The sequence below is a fragment of the Cydia amplana genome, chromosome 19 (genome assembly GCF_948474715.1).
Source record: "Cydia amplana chromosome 19, ilCydAmpl1.1, whole genome shotgun sequence".
NCBI classification, from domain to species: domain Eukaryota; kingdom Metazoa; phylum Arthropoda; class Insecta; order Lepidoptera; family Tortricidae; genus Cydia; species Cydia amplana.
The window spans coordinates 8,771,042-8,792,208 of record NC_086087.1 but is presented as its reverse complement, the minus strand read 5'-3'; the positions used below and the strand labels follow the sequence as shown (position 1 = coordinate 8,792,208).

The following is a 21,167-nucleotide window of genomic DNA, read 5'->3' as shown; positions in this document are numbered from 1 at the left end:
TGTGATGATGATAATTTTATATATTACATATTAAATTAGATAATAACTGTTACCTATGGATTTCTATACCTAATTGACCACATTAGACTTGCATATTAATTCGATTGATGAAGTTTCTCTATTAGGAATATAAAATATCTGGGAGACCGAGCTTTGCTCGGAAGACATATAAAATCTCAAAAATTAGCGTTTTCCCAGAGATAAAACCTAGCTAGATCGATTTTTCGCCCCCGAAAACCCCTATATACCAAATTTCATCGAAATCGTTAGAGCCGTTTCTGAGATCCCAGAAATATATATATATATATAATAAATAAATAAATAAATATGCAAGAATTGCTCGTTTAAAGGTATTAGATACATTTTACGGGACGGGCCAAAACTAGTAAAATATAAACCATTTTACCTAATTCATTGTTAATAAAACACACTTAAACATAAGTTGCGCCATAAAATCCATTGGTCTAGTTATTATTCAGCATAAAACTATAAATGTTTAATGGACGGAATCTAATTTAAAAGGAAACGTTTGAATATTAACCGTAATTATATTTGACAGTAGGTATGGTGAAATAGAAAATTATGTTAATTTCGCATGTTAAGTAACCCCAGAATAAGCAACCGTAAACCGTAATCATATTTACCTATATCAGGCGTGTCTCACTCCGCGATTTCGTCGCTTTGCTACAGGTAGCTAAAAGTACATCCGTTCCGGCCCCAATGTTGGGGAAAGCCATAAGCCGCGCGTGGCGCTGTCGCCACCTAGCGGCCATATCTGTGCTGATCGTAACAGACGCGTTTTGTTAGAGAGTGAGTCTTCTGTAAGTACTTAGTACTATTATTTATTCTGTGCCTATATCGGCAAGTTATATAGTTTCATAGGTTACTGTTTGTTTATTCAAAATAACTTGAAACGAATTCATTTAGTCCCAAAATAATGTTCAGGGAATGCCATACCTATTATTAAAACTTTTCCAGAAGGAAAGGAAAAACATTAAACACTTAGTCCAATTTAGGGAAATACGTAATTCGGTCGTAGTAGGTATTTCAAAGAGGTATCGGACATTGAAATTAATGCAGTAGATGGACACTAGGCCGATCCAGATCTGTGTAATAGATAAAGGTAACACAATGAGAAATAGTTATTTGTACAACAAGTGATCAAAGTTTGATCTCGTGTAGTACACAACATTTTTCACCTGAGCAGTGAGAACATACCTATTAGACAACTTGAAAAATGTAATCCTTCTTCATCACTTAATACCTGCACTCATGTTTTTTTAAGAAATACAAACAATTAAGTTTAATTACCGCAATGGAACACAAAAACAAAACGTAATAATGAATTCCAGTAAGTACGTCTAGTAAGTACCTAGACTTGGCTCACGAGATAACCGCCATGTGGGATGTTGATTCGACGATCATTGTCCCGATAGTTGTTTCAGCGAACGGTCTAATAGCGAAGAGTCTCGACCAACATCTTGAGAGACTCTCGCTAGGTGGTTGGGTCAAGGGCCAGATGCAGAAGGCGGTGATCTTGGACACGGCGCGGATAGTCCGCCGGTTCCTCTCTCTGCAGCCCTGACCACCGGCAGCTTGGGTCTTGCCCCGCTGCTGGCGGCACCCTAGGTTAGGTTTTTTATAATATGTTTATAAGTACAGTAGAGTCCGGTTATAACGACGCCCAAGGGACCGCTGATATTACGTCGTACTAACCGGACGTCGTACAAAACGAACTGCCAATTTTAATATATAGTTTTAATCAAAATTAGTACGTCATTTTGTATGTATTAATACTTATGCGACAATCAAAGAAAAAAAAATCCTTTAAAATATTTATTTACGTTAGTATTACAACACTTTGTCTTAAATGGAGAGACTTGTGTGTTTAGAAGAAGCCACTTTTCAAGGTACGCGTAGTCAACTCACTCGTCATCCGCAAATTACTCGAATCCCGTAAAATAAAAAGTCGTAATTCTTGGAGATCTAATCCAGCTGATGTTGTTTTATCACACAGTTCCTATGGCCATCTCCTGTGTCCATAGATCAGCTCGAAGGTACCTACCAAAATATTGCATTGTACCTAACTTATGTATGTGAAGTTTAAGCTCAATTGAATAATGCGAATTGGGTTTTATTTAGTTTGCAAGATTACGAAAAGTCACATGACTATTTCATCTTGCTGCGTATAGGCAAAAGGGGGAGGGGAGTTAGGTGCGCGGGACGGAGTAAGCTTCTTACCAACTATTTATTTGTAAAAACTACGTCGCTCGTCGTTGTAACCGGACTTGACGGACGGATTTTGATTCAATTTCCGTCGTTAAAAGCGATCGGTCGTTATAAGCGGAGTCGTAATAAACGGTTGTACTTTCATAGTAGCTCGTACTAAAACCAAACAAGTGCCTATACTTACGTCGCTATAAGCGGTTGGTTGTTATATGCGAAGTCGTACTAATCGGACTCTACTGTATTTTGTATTGTTTTTGTAAGTGTTTTTGTATTTTATTTTTATATCCATATTGTAAAAAACCAACCTAAGAAGAGAAATAAATAAAAGAATTCCAGTAAAATAATATAGAAATAACAAACATTAACTGACACTTCAATCGACAACTTTTTTTTGTAAAAAAAATCTTTTAAGATACGGTCCGAATTGCGGATACGTACTATTTGTCAAGTATGGTAGAAATTCTTAAAAGTAAAATAATTAATTTTGCGTGATGATCTGTGTATTTTTTGAGTTCATTATTTTACGTGTACAATAAAATACCTAAAATATAGTATTTTATCAGTTTTTATTAAATCTTAAACTTTATTTTTATTAATTAATTATTAAGAATTCATACTCGTACGTGGTTTGGAACGATGCGGTCTGAAGTTTTTCGGGGGTCTATTATAAACCGTGAATATACCGTTGAATGTCGTTTTAACTTTTTTTTGTCTGTTTCTTTTTGCTAACAGTGTGAAAGGGACAGAGATAATAGAACCCAAGTATTTCGAACTTTTATTAGACCCCGCATGTTGAAATGACATTTGACTATAAAGGTCACTTGAATGTCATTTTGTCTCACTCAGTGAGCAAAATCGCATTTTGCTCACTGTTTTTAAGAATCAAAGTACCCTTGTTCGAGCTGCTGAGGTGAAAAATTAATTAACAAACATCACAGCGGTTAAGTTCCGAAAGATGAACTCCATCATCTGATCGTTACGCCCGCGCTTTACAATGATACGTTACACATTTAACACTTAGCAATGACCAATTAAAACTGATGTTATTTAATAACTAGGTACGCTGACGCTGAACGCACTCGACTACAAGCAACACGTACTTCCTGATTACGAAGATTACGCCGCCGTTAGGCGAATAATCGTAGTGGTGTTTTTTAAACTCATGTGTGCTTCTGCTTAATGCCTTTGTATTCTGGGTTAAGTGGACGCATAATAGACAGTAGCCCTGTACGGATATGATGGTCGTTCTTGTCTACGTGACAGCGTGATAAAACGGTGTCCGTCACTTTCTTTCCCACGGTGTTAAACAGTGACAGTTATTTTATCACGTGGATAAAGATGGATAAAGCTATCCATAATAGGCTGGCTGGGCACGGTAGACCCGAGTCATGACGGCGTTGCGGTTACCGCGGAACATTACACCATTACCAATGATACACTCTCGTTGCCATAAATTCATCACATAAGCGTCGTGTATGCATCGGATGTCGGTCATAATGTCATAGTACGAGTAATATTCGGGTTACTTGGCCCAAACAATGCGATAGGTACTCTTTTGCGTTCTGTTGCAATGATCCACCGACAATGCAAAACGGTTACATAACTGGGAAAAAAAAAAATGCTCTAGTCTATTTAAATATTAGAATCCCCTCAGCATTCATGCAGACAATGCAGTATTGTACAGAAAATTCAAAAATGAAGAAATATTTTTACATGCATTATATTTGTAAACCAGGAACGTTATATAAAACTTTGTCATAAATTGTTGCTATTACATTAAAATCAAAACACATTAGATTTGTATATCAAGCAAATACATATAAATATTATAAATATGTAGATTTGTGGGTAACTCGTGTATAAAGTTTTGCAACTTTAGCGGATTCTTGTCTATCCTCAATATTTTCAGCGTCATCACACTTGCCAATTATATTACCGTGAAGCGATAATCGTCTTGTAAACGTAGGTAACAAGAACATATTCTTGCTCGTCGAGGCTAATAAAGTCATTACAATCACCGGCTGCTAAGTGTTTCGTTTATCGTTATTGCAATTTATGTTGTGTAGATTTGGCACGATTGTATGAAACCATAAAGACATAGGTATGTACCTACTCTATGCTAGTTCAGTGAGATCCTGTCCTGAGCCAAGACCCATAGAGACAAATAGTTATCCATTAGTTTGCCGTCTGATGGGCCGTGTAAATATGATAAATAGGTTAAAATTAAATTACAGGTGCTGGCGTATTATGGACGTGATTAAATTAGTGTCATTTTTTATCATCACGCGACAGAAACAGACAGACACTGTTGTTATCACGCTGTCACGTAGACAAATACGATCACCATACTGGAGTTAGTAATTTTAGTAAAATCTTACTGGATAGTGGAAAATCTCTCAATATGACAAGATTACGAACGTTCCGCAGAATGGCAACAAGGCAAATAATGATATTCCATTAATCTTTATTAACCGAGTTGTGCAACGCGTGTAACACCGATGTGTACATTTACATGTACACGGATGGTTAACCAATTTAACCAGTTATGTCTATATTCAACTTACAAATTGAATATACACAATACGTATAACTTAATAGTATTAGTAATACATGTAATACTCATTAACACACTTATAACCAAAACTACAATGTCATGAATTAGCCAATGTAATAAGTTATCGTTATGTCACCTGTGTCCAAAATTAAGTTAAGTTGGAAATTATTGTTAGTAAGTAGGGATGTCCTGTTTTTGTTATCAACGGGTTGTATACTGAATTATTATGAGACATAGGTACTATCATCACTCGATTCTCAAACATAAGATCTAAGTTTTTGAACCCATAACATTTGTAGCGCTCAGATAAATATTCTGTTAAAATCTCACACAAAATTCAAAATGGTCCCCGTTCGCCCCGGTTGACGGTATCTTAAGCGTTTGTTTTAAAATGCGACTGAATATTCGAGAATACACTACTTTCGAGTTTACATAAAATGTTTTAATTAGAGACCACTAAGAAATTCAATAATAATCGGAGCGGCGCTGGCGACTAAACATAGTCATTAGGTATATTCATTGGTTTTCTTTAAGCTGTATCTTTTAATGAGGTGTGCCAATAAAGAGTATTCTATTCTATACCTAAGATAACTAATTATATATACACAACTATACATTTGTATAATGAAATGCTGTTGCCGTTACATTTACGATGCATTTACGGGATAAGTCTATAGCTGTAAATCTCACAACCAATAATCAATGGAACCGCTACGCGTATTTCATCGGATCTCAACGAGATTATACGAGGAACAATAGGAATAATTTCACAGGCTCTTGGACCATTAATGTTAAATTTAAATAACATTGCCGCTTACTCAATAATATTCTCAGGCGGTTGACATAACTGTAAGTAACGAAGTGACTGCATGCTTTGCAGGAACGGCACCGGCAGGCAGGGATGTTAATTTTCAAACCATTCCCTGTAGCGAACGCAGCGTAAGAACTCTGTTGTTTAGTGGGTTATTTTATTATTTATGATGAAACCAGAACAGTATTTTTTCAATATACAATTGTAATTGTTATTGGTACAGTAATAAGACAAAATCCAGATAAATACTTGTCATTTAATCATAATTACAATAAGATTCACGATAAAAAATTCGTATAGAAACATATATTCATACACAACATACAACACACTCACAGTTCCTACCTACACACCACATATCGCACACACACAACACTAAGTACACATTAATTAATTAAAATTCATGTTAAATATGAAACTCGATCCTAGAGTTTGAAATGAATTCCCGAACTTCAAGTCAGACTATCTTCTACGGAAGCCACAAATAACAAAATAATTATTTACCTGCATGCAGTTATAAGATTTATGACCCCAATCACGTCGCGTTTAAAAATCAATTAATTAATTTGATAGATCGGTATTTCAAGCAACAAAATATAACGCCCCGCTACAAATCAAATTACATCCTCGAACACTAGACCTCCTCGGGTATCTTGTGTAACTAAATAATTAGTAACAGAAGTCGTTTCTTTAAATTAGGTATTAATTTTATTATGCGAAATAATTAGTGTCTTTCAATCAGTAATATTCGTCGGATCCAATAAAGTTAAAGTTATTAAGTTATTAAGTGTTATTAAGTTGAATAATCATATTGATATGTATAAAAGTTAATTAAAATAAATAATTTATACATTAGTCTCCATTTTAAAATAGGATTAGAGTTTAGGGGGTAGGGTACCTAGTTGCCTACAAAATGATTTAGTTGCAACATTGCATTAGCAACTAAACGCACTTCACAGTTCACACTTAAAATGCATTTAAATACGTATATTTACTTAGAAACCACGAAACTATCAAATAGATGCTAAAGACGCCAATTTTGTATAGGTATATGCGAAAACAGCTCTTATTTATAATTACATATAAAGGTTAAAATTAATAATGTTATCTAATACAAATCTAATAGTTCTAGGCACACCTGAATGATATAACTGAAATATTTTCTAATTCTCAAAAATATGAGGCAATGTGACTTTCACTAAAACGCGTAAGTTTTAATGAGCTGAGCTAATTAGCGATTTTGTAATGTAATTTATAGAAGTGTAATACTTCAGACACAACCAGGTCATAACCAGATTTGCACGCCGTACAACTTTAGACGCAAACAACAGGAATTCTTACTGGATTCTATTCCAATATTATACTTCACTCAATCGTTCGGTTTGCCGTCTGCTAAAAAAGGATGAACGTCATTGCTTTGTACCGCGACCACAGACAATATAACTAATCTAATACCTTTAAACGAGCAATTCTTGTTTATTTATATATATATATATATTTCGGGGATCTCGGAAACGGCTCTAACGATTTCGATGAAATTTGCTATATGGGGGTTTTCGGGGGCGAAAAATCGATCTAGCTAGGTCTTATCTCTGGGAAAACGCGCATTTTCGAGTTTTTATATGTTTTCCGAGCGAAGCTCGGTCACCCAGATATTAATTACATTACATTGAGAAGCTTATAAGTAAAGCTCTGGATGTAGGAATATATGTCAAGTCATTCTTCAGAATTTTTCTTTAGGGTGATAGATAAAGACATAATATATTATTAGAGCGTATGTAGGTGACCCTTTAAAGGCCGTAGATCCAATCCTAAGTTCATATACGATACGCCTTCTTCCTTTTTAAGTAAGTCTAACTTTATAAGAAAGATCGCAAAATCTCCCGGTATAAGCTTGAAAATAAAATATGTATTGTATTACCTTTTCGCGAGATGGGTTTTCGCAACTCGACATCATACATTCCACCTATTTTGCGTGACTCTATTCGGTAAATGATTACTACTGATGATGTCTACTGATAGCATATCACCCGAAGATTTGAATCACATTTCTAGTCACTAGATATAAAAAAAATACGACTACAGAGATAACGTGACTGGCTATGAAAAATGGCAATTGTAGAGACCGCAAGCGTGCAGTCAAGTAATGTACAATTTCGCTAAACATATGTATAAATTTTTCTCCTTATTGCAATGAAATAGGGTATAACAGTGTAGATATATTTTTGACGTCGGCTCTACGAATGTATAACGGACTGGCGCAAACAACTCGACAAATTAACTTTCAATACCAAATTGAGCGTAATTGAATATGACACGATAAGCGTAACATTGTACAGAATGCTCCAAAAATATCTACTTTGCTGACGCACTAAAATACTAGAAAAATCCTCCACTCTCCTAATTATGTTCTATTTCAATTATACTAGATTTGGTGTCAAAGTCCTGTTCAAATAAATGCCATACAAAAATATTACTTTATTAATCATTAGATTAAGAGCCATATACGTAAGTAATACTAATAATTAAAACTTAATTACACTGATCGTTTTGCATGCAAGACACCATTATTAAAGTCAAACATAACTGTATGAAAATCTCATACATTACAGAGATAATATTCAAGACGTAATAGATAATTGTACGTGTACGCATTGCGTGAGCTACGTGGGTGGTAATATGTATGATATCTACATATGTAAACAAGAATTGTTGAGTCAGGAAGTATCTTATCGCTTGATGCGTTATCCGACATAGAAACAAAACCTGCTTTCTTTTACCACACGACTATCATATGATGATAATAGGAGGCCGAAGCCTAATATGGGAGCTTCTAACTCCTGAGATAAAAATACTCGAGGGTGAGTAACTACCTATATAGGCAACCGTAGTGAAGCTATTTGAATTTTCTATTGTATCTGTTTAAAGAACACACGTTACATACTAGGAAATACCCTTACTACAGACGACCCAAAGCGCCGGACAGTCGTACCTATTGCCTTCGACAACCAACAAACGAGTTTCGAGTTTGCTAACAAACTGTCCTGCAGCTTGGCAGAAGAAGAAATTGTACAAATGGGGTTTATTTCGCCAGTTTTTGTTATGTTTTTAGGGTTCCGTACCCAAAGGGTAAAAACGGGACCCTGTTACTAAGACTCCGCTGTCCGTCCGTCCGTCCGTCCGTCCGTCCGTCCGTCCGTCTGTCACCAGGCTGTATCTCACGAACCGTGATAGCTAGACAGTTGAAATTTTCACAGATGATGTATTTCTGTTGCCGCTATAACAACAAATACTAAAAACAAAATAAAATAAAGATTTAAGTGGGGCTCCCATACAACAAACGTGATTTTTGACCGAAGTTAAGCAATGTCGGGCGGGGTCAGTACTTGGATGGGTGACCGTTTTTTTGCTTGTTTTGCTCTATTTTTTGTTGATGGTGCGGAATCCTCCGTGCGCGAGTCTGACTCGCACTTGGCCGGTTTTTTTTTAATTAGAAATGTTACACATAATTGTTCGCTCTGTGGAGGACTGTTGCGCCGCCCTGACGGGGAGGTATGGGAAACATGAAACATCAATAACTGTCAGTTTACAGCTGTAAACTCAAATAGCATGAAGATTATGTCATCCCATGAAAGTTCACATGTTTCCCACTCCGTGCGTTGTCATCGTTTATATATCCCCCACCACGTACTTCGCTCTTAGCCAATATTACCCACTTGTCTGTGTAGTATGATAAGCATTATAATAAGGAATATGGATGCGGGACGAATTTTTAGTCATATTTTTGAATTTTACTTCGAACAGATTTTTTCTGCTCTACAATACAGCACAACAGATCAGTCATCCACTGCCTGACTAGTGTGACTACCGTGTTGGTGGTTAAGCTTGGACTTGGTATGTACGCTTAATATACAATTACCTATTATTTTAAGGTGATGTGATGTCTAACCTAATTTGAACGCAGCTCTTCTTAATAATGTTTTTTGGTCAATCCTTCGAGAGTAGAACACATTTTTCGTTGTATCAATAATGAATGATGCAACTAAAATCGATTGATTGAATATTGATCAGGTTAGCAAGTGTGTCAGTTATCAGTCAGTATCTCGGTGAACCATCGCAGTTTTATAAGCAAAACCATAGAGAAATATTGTAAGACAAGAGTGCTCACTCCATACATCAGTTAGACTATTAATTTCATCTAGCATCGAGTAGCGGAACTATCAGTACTGCTACTTGACAATAGATGTAGCACCGATCGGAAAGTCTTATCTCAACAGCATAAGACTTTCCGGTCGGTGCTACATCTATTGTCAAGTAGGAGTACTGATAGTTCCGCTACTCGATGCTAGATGCTAATAGTCTTTTTGGTACTAAAAATGATGTATGGAGTGAGCAATCTATGTATTTTTTTCTCTATGGCAAAACTCAAGGTCGTTAGAGGCCGTATAGATGACATTGGATCTTTGACTCGTCCTTGTTGGTGGAGCAATTTCCGTGTACATTCAGCAAAACTAATAGCCTTCTATTAGCTTAGCATCCCTGCATACTGTAAGGTCATTTCTATTGATAACACTATGTATAACACCTTAATACTAATTCTGCACTATATCTCTGTATGTAGGTGAAGGGTATTATTAGATTTTGATATGACAACTCTATGTCAAACTGGGTAACGTCATTTTGATATGGCAATACTATATTATTTTTTTAATAAGAGCCTGACAGATAATTGAGAGGGAGAATTGACGTTTCTGGCTGTAAAACATATACCTGTTGATTTCCTTATTATTTTCACTAATAATATACGAAAATATCTACTGGAAGTGAGTTTGATTCAAGACCAAGACAAGACCCTACAATACATACTTATTGTGGTTTTGTTGACTGTACCTTACTGGACCTATTTTTGAACAGCCTGATACCTTTACGTTAATAATATAATTGAACGTGGATTCATAGTTCCTTTCCGGAATTCGAGCATAATCTACCAACCTCTAAGATTTCATTATAAAATGAAAATTATTCATTTATATTTCATAATCAACAGGTCATCTATTTCTGGCCGTAAAATTCGCAAGTTCAATAGGCATAGACACGCATTTCCATATCGATTGCATAATCGATAGGTACGGAGCATCGATCTTTCTCTGATTTCTCGATGGAGCGCGAACGCAGGAACTCCGCACACGCAATCTTATGCGACAATTTAATGGCAAAAAGTAATAAAAGAGTGATCAGGTTGTGACATACCTGCCGAGAGATATACAGAAAAAAATAGAATATACCAGATCGGATGGCTCATTTTTCAGGGACCATATAAAATATGTGACACTTTTTCTTCACAGAATGGAATCAATGAATACATAAGTTCACACTAAAACGCTGGACACTTTAGGCAAAGAGAATATAACCACTACTGTAGGTTACTGTTCTTAATTGGATACAATGTAAATCCCATCCCGTCAAAAACATTACATGTAAAAAGGTGCAAGTCTCGCAACGCTTCTACTACAAAAAAGTTTTGAGATGTAATGTGAAACCAAGTCGGTTATTTTAATCAGTGCCAGGGGGTGTTAAAACCGTATCGATAAGATATCTTTAATTTGTAACACGTATAATGACTTGGCCATTTCTCTAAACTCTAAGCAATAACCAAATTAATATATTTTTTTTACTTTCTCTCACCAACGCCATCTATCGCTACGACGTAGAACAATGAATGCAGTCAATCTAACATTTACATAAATTACACGTTGGCAAACTTCAACTACTCGACGATAGATGGCAGCACATACACCGATCATGCTTAATCAAATATGTAGTTACTTTACATGATATTGTATTTGATTTAATAATTAGTGCAATTGCAATTAAATCGTCGACATAACTTGATTTGCTTAAAGTTAAAAATATTCGCTACCTATTTGAAAATGTGACATTTAAATACGAACCAAAGAATTTCAACAAAAAAAGTCAACATATTTTACAAATTAGAACGTCGACTAGTCGATAGCAGATGGCAGCACATGCTCAGATTTAGTTTGGGTATACAACAAAAAAAAAGTCAATTCTAGTTGATGACTTGATAAGATGTTAAATGTGGTTTGATAAACTTTTATAAAAATAGAAGAAAATATATTATATATAAGAATAATTCCTAATAGTTGATAATATGTTTTCTAAATGCATATTTTTCTCACTGCACCGGTGCACCCACATTCGAGAATTTCTGTTTTGCCTTATGATTGACTGGTGGAGAATTCGTTAAGGCATTAAGTCCGCCATTTGTACATATTTTTTTATTGTGCATTAAAGTTTAAATAAATAAATCAACACGATCAATAAATAAATTACAACATTCCTCAATAGATGGCAGTAGCTGCCTCTGTATTTAGTACATAATTATATCATGTCTTACGACAACACAAAACTTTAATTTATTTTAAATTGGGACATAACACATGGATAAGAGACATTAACTCGTTAACTCTTACACAACTGTTATATTTTTTGGCGATGAGTTTGTAGACGAAATTTATTTTTAAATCAGTCGTGTCGTAAGATCAGAAAAAAAAAAATTGGTGACTGGTTAAAATAAATCAAAAGCAATTTAAATACAAAAACTATTTCATACAAGTAAAAAAGAAATGTTAATAAAATCAAATCCGTCCTAGAATAAGCATAGAGAAAAAAATACATAGAGTGCTCACTCCATACATCAGTTCAGACTATTAATTTCAGTGTCTACATCTAGCATCGAGTAGCGGAACTATCGAGTAGCATAAGACTTTCCGGTCGGTGGCGACATCTATTGTCAAATAGCAGTACTGATAGTTCCGCTACTCGATGCTAGATGCTAATAGTCTTTTTGGTACCAAAACTCATGTATGGAGTGAGCACTCTATGTATTTTTTCTCTATGGAATAAGGCAACTACACGGCATACGTGGCGCCATCTACCGTTCGATAGTTAAAGTTCTTTAAAAAATATGTTGAGATGCGGACCGAATTGTGCCAGTAGGACAAATCAAGGTAATTTAAATGTTTATTTATTTAATTAAAACATTTACCTGGGTCATAGTTTGGGACAGGGTTTCCGTAACATATTATGTATTACACCTAATTATTTAGGTAATAATAAGTTAATTAGGTACCGTATTTGTTTTATTCACATGTAATAATTCAAAGCAGTCCTGTATATTTTAAGCTGCATGGAGTTAAAATTCTAATTGCATTTCGAGGAGGAGGAGTAGGTATGTAATTATCAATCAACATGAAATTGTAAAATTTTAAGGTATTAAATTTATATGAAAGTCAATCAATGAACACACGTGCTGCCATCTACCGACAAGTAGTCTAACCAACGCCAAGACATGAAATATTTATCGTGGAAAACAAACTTTGTCTACGTGGGAATGATGATGATGATCATACCCCGCAACGGAGCTAGCAAAACCGTAGCAAATGACAGTTTTGTGTCAGGGTTGGCGATTATGATGAACCATTTTGCTTTAACTTTATTGTATGTAAGATTAATAAAATTGATCGAGAACCCTGTTGACCCTCTTCCGATATAACTCGGTTTAATTTACTGTCAAATAATATAAATTAACAAATCAATGTCAATATTAGATGCGTTTCAATGTAGGTATCTGTTATTTTGTTTATAAAATCACGTTTTTTTCGCATTTCTTTCAAATATTAACATGGAATTTTCATTGCTTGAAAATATTGGTGTGTTTGAAAACAAAGAAAAAATATTTTTTGTAAGTACTTTAGTTTATGCGTAGTAGTGATAACCCTGACGTACAACTGCTACAGATTTACTAGCTCGGTTGCGAGGTATGATGATGATAGATAAAAAACTATTATTTGTCCATGCCTCATGCCTGGGAGTCGAACTACATCCATACCAAGTTTCATGGAAATCCGTTGCGGTTTAAGCGTGAATAAGAGGTGACAGACAGACAGCCAGAGCTACTTTTTCTTCGTCTTCTCAAGCACAGCAATTTTACCGTAGATTATTTTAAAGATGTTTAGTTTTCATTAAATGATTATAGTTTTCAATTTAAAAACATTTCAAAATGAAAAATGATTTGTCAACGTAGTAACCATCCTGCCTACTACGTTGGGTCATCCTGTAAATACAGCTGCTTTATATTTTAGCCCGATAAGCCTTTTAAAACAATATAATATAATAACATGACAGTAACATACAAGTTCGCAGTTTCGAAGGAAAAACAAAGTTATAATAGCTCCGACTAATTCAACGACAAAGTTAAAATCGGACCATGCTAAGTTTTCATGTCAAGTGTTACATACGTCAAGTATAGAGCTTACTTCTAGGGATCTATAAATGATTACTGCCAAGTTTGTGCAAAGTTTGCGTGGTCAGACTCTAGACGCCTTAATACTGAACGACGGATAATGTTCTGCTCATATTCTATCGCATGTTTATTCGCCGTCTATTCGCATCAACTGTCATTAAAATGACGTTTTATGAGAGCAGAGAGAAAGCAAACGCCATTATTCTATACAATACAGGTAGTACAGTACCCTAAGTTCCCTTCCTGAGTAAATAATAATATACCATAGTTAACAATACCGACGTCATTCATACCAATCATACCATTCTATCTAACATGCCACCATAATTTTATATGGTTTCGATTGTAATTTACCGTTGATAAGTTACGAAAATTCCATACGTTTACGTAACTCAGGGGAAGATTTTGAGGAGACATACGGTGAAATTGCTTATATTGTACAGAATAGGGAACTCTACCTATCTATTACCAAATTTTGTCGAAATCTGACGAAAAGCTAAAACAACAACAAAATTAAAATCGGTCCAAATAGTGTTGTCCGACAGTAAATGCCTATAAAATACGTTTTGTGAAATATTTTTAGTTATCTTTTATTGCCGGCTGAAGTTTTCTTTTAACATTCATCAACTTTTCATGAAGACAATTCTAACCAACCCAAAGTTAATGAGGTCGCGTAGTTTTATTACGGGGTTAATATTGCCACCTCCGATCTCCATCATCACATTACCTCGGTTTCATTATACCTAATAGGTATTGCATTAGTAACCGGTCTTTCTTAAGCCAATTGCCAAATTCTGGCTAAATCAGATACCAACATGTGATCGAAAAATGGTTTGCTAATTTGAAGACAACTTACAAAGTTGCAGTCAGTTAATATGATGTTGATGATTGATGACTTGTTAATTGTTATACGCTTTCAAAGGCAAATGCCATGGAAAAATTAAGACCAAACCTAGATCATATTTGCAAACTGGGCAGACTTCAACCAAAATCTAACTAGGTTTAAGTTGTCTCCATAGCTGGTCAATGCAGAGGGAGGTGACGAGCAAAATTTTAAAACTAAGTTTGTTCTCAGAGTTATTGAGGTAACGCTATAAAATCTTGCGCGATGGCCATATCTTTCGTCGCCATTCCTTTATAATATCCTGGCTTTTCTAATTCACTAAAATGTAGGTACTTATGACTTCTAAAAAAGGGGTTACTTCAAACGTTACGTGACTATCAGGTAAGGAGTTACAGTTCTTTAAAGAACACAGAACATATACACCAGCTCCTCTCTGCACCCTTTGGGTACAGTACAGAACTATAAGAAGCCTACGTGAGACCTGCCAGGTGATTCCAAAATCAAACTCAGAATAAATAATCGACGTGCAACTCTCTATTGGTATCTGTGCCGGCCGGCGGCACTCGCATTGGACCAAAGCGCGACCGCGCACGCGCTCTCCGGAACACTCGAACTTTCTATCGACGCATTCGGAATTCAAAAACTACTTTTTAAAAACAAAAACAAACTTTTTCATCGTCTGTGACATTTTTAAAAATTCGATCCAGATGTTTTTATGGGACCTATAAAAGTGAACGCATAGAAATTTGGTGAAACGAAAGTGAATATTGGATAGTGGCATGCGATAAATTTAGTTTCGATCGAGAGGTTGCTCTCACGGTTTCAGTTCCGGTCTTTAATTATTGGATGCAACAATGGACGCCAGGTAGGTGATACCATTTGATTCATTATTACGCTCTATCAGCTGTTTCTTGAGACCATACTTTACCGATCCTATCGTACTTAATAACAAATCTTTTTCGATATAAACTACAGATAGATTAGCATAAATATTGAGCAAGTTCTTTTGAATCAACCTGTGACATCTACCGTACCCATGTGCCGCAGGTAGATAATTAGAATAGACATAGTTATGACGGTTAAATTAAGCAATTTGGTTTGTAACAATGCAATTGCATCAATGTACAGTCGACTACAAAGAGATGTATCCACTTTTTCACCTTACTGCTTTGTAATAAGGTGAAAAAGTGGATACATCTCTTTGTAGTCGACCCTACAAAAGCAGGTACATGCATTCTCATGACACTTAACTAATGTGCGTTGCTTTACTACTCACACAATGAATTCTTCAAGTTGTATCCAAAATAATCTTTAGTATCGCGAAATGCTAACTCAGGTCATTATTCTAAGACTCATTTATTTAATCATGGCAGGATCACATTTAATATGTATGATAACTTAATAAAGAAGTTTCAGCCACACAAAAGTATAGAGGCTGAAACCAGTTTATCTAGTTTCTCCATGTGCTAAATAAGTTAAACATAATAATAAATTCGTGATTTAGTGATCCATTAATATTAATCGCATTAGGTAAAGATTGTAAATAACAATAATTTCCTAATTACGCGTAATTATTACATATGATAGGTAGTGATTAGCGTATTTGGAAATAGCATTAAACTCATAACAGGTACTCATATTACCTAATAAAATATATAATAAAGTAAAGGATGAAGTAGGGAGCTGCAAAAAAGCATTAGGTAAGTGTTGTACCTTATCTTTCGAAAAGGTGTCGCAACTGATAAGAAAAGAAATAAAAATAAGTTAAGAATTAATGTTTTTGAATTGGATTAATTGGATATTACAATCAAGACTAACAAAAACATGCGACAATTTTGTAGTCTCTAAAACTATGAGTACAGCAAGCTTGAAACTCTTATATTTAGTGTTTGTATTTTCGCGTTCGCTGGAATCAATGTTTCATACTGTTTATCTTTTTACTATGTCATGATTCATGATGTAAATTTACTGAACAATTAAAAAGAAATGACCATTGTATTGATCAAGACTTTTTTTTTCAATATGATTAGTCCAAATGTACGAGGCAGCCCATGTACTTCTTTCAGTATCGAACTTGGTCCTTTTGTAAAATTTGTCCAGAGTGACCTATTTATACTAAGAGCGTCTTGCGGAATACGGCCAAAGGTCCAAATCACCTTGTATATAGAAATTAACCCTCTATTAAAATGTTATAGCAATTTCCAATGGCCCGGAACCTCGCCTACGTGACTGTCAGTACACACGAGCCAGTGCAGGCAAGCTTTCGTTCATACATAGCTACTCATTCGCATATGTAGACTCGCGCCTTTCTCCGGGTGGTCGGTGGTCGCACATGTCCCCTTAGACTGACCAATCACGACACAACCAAGCAGATAATTATTAAAATGTCCAACCGGAAAAGTTAAGGATCCCCGCTGATCAAGGGTCAAAAACCGCAACATACTCATATATTCAAACAAAATTTTTACGAACACCATTCTGTTATATCATAGAATTTGAAGAAGATTGGTCATGCTGAACTTCAGCTTCGCAAAGTCCATTAATCCATTGATGTTATCGACTCAAAATCAATGTGAACCTAGTTCACAATAAGTTCAACTATATGTATGAATACTTATGTACCTACAACTACAACCAAAGCCAGCGCTAAAACATTAAATTACTTTAACCCTTTAACGGTCAAGATTTAAAGAAATATACGATTCAAGCCTTATCGCCTTATAAAAGTCCTCAAAATTCTGCATAAGGAAAGATACAAAAAGATGATGGTATAGGGCGGTAATTTTTGCTACATAATAATCTAAGTGTGTTCTATAAATGGTTAGAAATGTAACGTCTTGTTAATTTATTTGAAGGGCCAAGGATACCATTAGTCTACACTGAACATACTCACGAAATGAGCATCCCGACTTACCGGTTATTCCGGATTCCTTGACTTACATCCTGAATAGATCGGTACTCCTAACATTAAAAAAAAGGTCTGTGCGTTCTGCGGTTCATTTTGACGGCTGTTTATTTATGTACTGTACAAGATATGATATTGGAGCTCTAAGAACCAATGTGATTGATCGTGTTGAAGACAAATTTAAATCGGGTGATGAAGACAATTTTTTGATGGTTTTAAACCAAATCATTTAATTTAATTTAGGCAAAGTATATTAATCCACACAATACATTAATTTAGGTTCCTTCCTTTCTGATCATAAATAGATAGGATCATTAGATACTAACAAAGGCCATGTTACCAAATCAGAACAACCATTTTCATTAAAAAAAAAACATTGTAATATTCGCACGCAATATAACTGTGTAATTGTCGATTAGATTATTTTGCAAGATAACATATAAATGCTTATTTATCCTTGCTTTACGTTAAGATAAGTAGGCATGCACTAAATGTAACTTTCAAGGGTAGATTTACAACGTTTTTTACGAGATCAATCAGATCTCTATGCGCACGCAATGCCTATAACTAATTATCATTTTATATTACAAGCCCAGTGTTATAATTATTAAAATGTTCGATTTCCGTTCGTGTCTATAATAGTCATCTTGAGCATGAGATGCGTACTCAATGCTCATATCTAATCAAATTGCTACTTCCCGTGTTTGTCTTTGAGCGTTGCAAAATCTGCATAACAACAGGCTAACTATAAGGCACCATTACCGTAATGACGGATCCGAGACAGCTTTGAATGCCATTTCGTCACGCTACGGCGTCCCCGAAGTCGCTTAAGCGAATAATTTATTAAAATTGCATGCACTTAAGCTATGGTTTGTGGTTGCTAGTGACCCTATATATATTTACTTTGATTGTGCTGGAATCTAACATGGTCGATTTCGTCTTCGTTGCCTGGGATGATATAAACATCTTCTATTCTATCTTCGAATAATCTACGACTACGTCTATGATAGATAGATAGATAGATAGATTTTTATTGGTATTAATCATACACTGTCACTGTCTGTCACTGTGATACGTCTTTCTTTCATGTTTTTGTGTCTGTTACTGTAACATAGAGTAATAGCCGTAATAGGGTTGAACTCTTGTGTAAAAACTCTTTTTCTTGGATAATTACAGTCAAGTAATCACATAACAGCTTTAGTAGCAGAATTAGAGACGCAGAATTGCATAGACATTAGAAATGTTAACAACCCGGAAGAAAGACTTAATGTTAGCGCTTCTTGCTTGCTGACGCGACTTTCACTACAACATATTATTGCGGGACCAGATAAGTGCACACAAAACCATAATGCATTACGCCATGTTTTAGACCCGAGAGAAAATCGTCCTGCCGTTACATCATTTAATATTAATTACACTTTCGTAAGACATAATGTACGTGTGTTACATACCGATCACCAATGAGGGTTCAAATTGATGGTGCAATGCAACGGCACCTAAAATGCAGTGAAGGAAATTGAGAGTGACGATCACAATTTGCGGTTACGCTACGGCACAACTCGCGGAGGCTAGCTAAACGCTGAGTCCACAAAACAACCGAGCAATCCTCAGCTTTCCCTACGTGGGTTGACAAGAGCAAAGAGCAAATCGATCACTTACGTCAACCTTAGACGGCTGCGGCAATTGCAACGAATAATAAACTCTATGATGTTAACAATAGGGGAAAGTGAGGCGTAGCAATATTTGTAAGAGACGAGGTGTATCACATTGCACGTAGGCACTCTGAATCGAAGCCAACGTCCTACTTGGGATAGCGGCGGGGTATTCCGTGTTGGCCATGAATTTAATAGTGGTAGGGAGTAATTAGGTAAACTTGGCACAGATATTACGACTGGATCCATTGGGCCGGGTCAAGCGAGTCGGCCTCAAATCCATCATTACGTCTAAGTATGTATAAGCAAACGGTAGCCATATTCATTCATACATCGTTATTTTCATTTTCAAAAATTGACTACAATAAGAATAGTGTAGTCATAAAATATTTCATTGTTTGCTCTTTGTTTATTATATAAGAACCTTAAAGAGGTTACAATTAACATATTTTGCAGCAATCTCAGCACATGAATAAAATTTAGTTTAATTGATTATTCAGTTGCCGTCTGGCCTCGCTGATGAGAATACGGTAAATCGACATAGATATTGGTCAACGCGTCTCGTGATAGGTCAAATATAACCTTCAACCACTAAAGTAAATTAATAAACTTCAATATTGTACGAATATTGCTTCGATTTAATATGTTACTGTAGTGGACCAGTATCTATATTAAGGAATCTATTTCATGTGTGGCTTTAAATGACTACTAATTAAGCAGGAAGCTGGAATGTTACACATGTCATTTTCCGTGAGCAGACTAACAAGAGGTTTGCATTCAAGACTGATACACACAGCTTGGGTTGGGTGGTCTATTGGTCACACAACCAACACATACGATCATAATGTCCTCATTGAGTATGCTGACCATAAGGCGCTGCAGGTAGCCGAGCAGAATGGCACACATTTGCTTTGATTGCGATATATGTGACACCTCCTAGCGAGCCTTAATAAGGGTTGCTCGTTAAATGTATGGTATGTAATTGTGTAATCAATTATTTCGTCTTATGTAACATTTGCGGTCATAAACGGAGTTTACTAAACATCAGAACTTCTAAAGCACTTTTATATTATTAGAAGATACAAGCGTATCTTCTAATACATTTATTTATTTATTGGGACGCACTTTAATGGAAGTAGCTTTATTTATGAGTACCTATCCAAAGATTCTAAGATCTCTTCACTTATTGTATTCTATAATTTTCCCACTGGTCATCATCATCATCATATCAGCCTTTTATCGCCCACTGCTGAGCATAGGCCTCTCTTCGAGTACGCCACTTATCCCGGTCCTGAGCCAATCTCATCCAGAAGTGACCCGCAATCTTCCGAATATCGTCTACCCAACGACCCAACGGACGCCAGGCACTCCTTTCGTCTGTAAGCGGCCACCACTCCGTTAACATTTTGGCCCACCTGCCATCACTCTGCCTGGCAACATGTCCCGCCCAGCTCCATTTAAGTTTGGTAATGACCAACTGGTATTTGGTAGTTAGCGTTAGCTGACACAATCATCGGGTCAAGGCGGCATTCGAGAGACGATCTTGAGCAATTCCACTGTGAATCTTCAGTAGTTCTTCAGAAGTGTGCACACGATGTTAAAGATGATCAACAAATGTCACCGTGACCTTGGACCGTAGCCACGATGACTAGCATATCAACCAGCATATCAACAAACGCCAATAGAAAAGTAAAATGTATCAGGAATATCAGAATGCAACTAAAGTGACGTGATCATTTCCATAATTTATATAAGTTTCGTTTGATGTTTTCTATACAGGAAGGCCCTGTTTGGCGTTCCAAGTGTGTGTAATTTTATTTTAATCCGTGATTAAGCTAATGTAAAC

The 21,167-nt window shown here is 35.7% G+C and overlaps 2 protein-coding genes across 4 annotated transcripts in view; one reads left to right on the top strand and one right to left on the bottom strand.

The window, feature by feature from the left end:
• Positions 1–21,167, bottom strand: part of LOC134656893 (flotillin-2) — a 384,591-nt gene that overhangs the window by 194,059 nt on the left and 169,365 nt on the right. The window lies entirely within an intron of this gene.
• Positions 1–21,167, top strand: part of LOC134656794 (uncharacterized) — a 34,498-nt gene that overhangs the window by 865 nt on the left and 12,466 nt on the right. Inside the window, exon 1 of one of the 2 annotated variants that reach the window (XM_063512317.1) lies at positions 15,316–15,629. The exons of the other annotated variant lie outside the window; for it this stretch is intronic. Within the exon in view, the coding sequence (XP_063368387.1) occupies positions 15,611–15,629 (19 nt within the window). The 5' untranslated portion in view covers positions 15,316–15,610. Of the gene's footprint in view, positions 1–15,315; positions 15,630–21,167 lie in introns of those variants that run through there. 2 annotated transcript variants of the gene reach the window in all.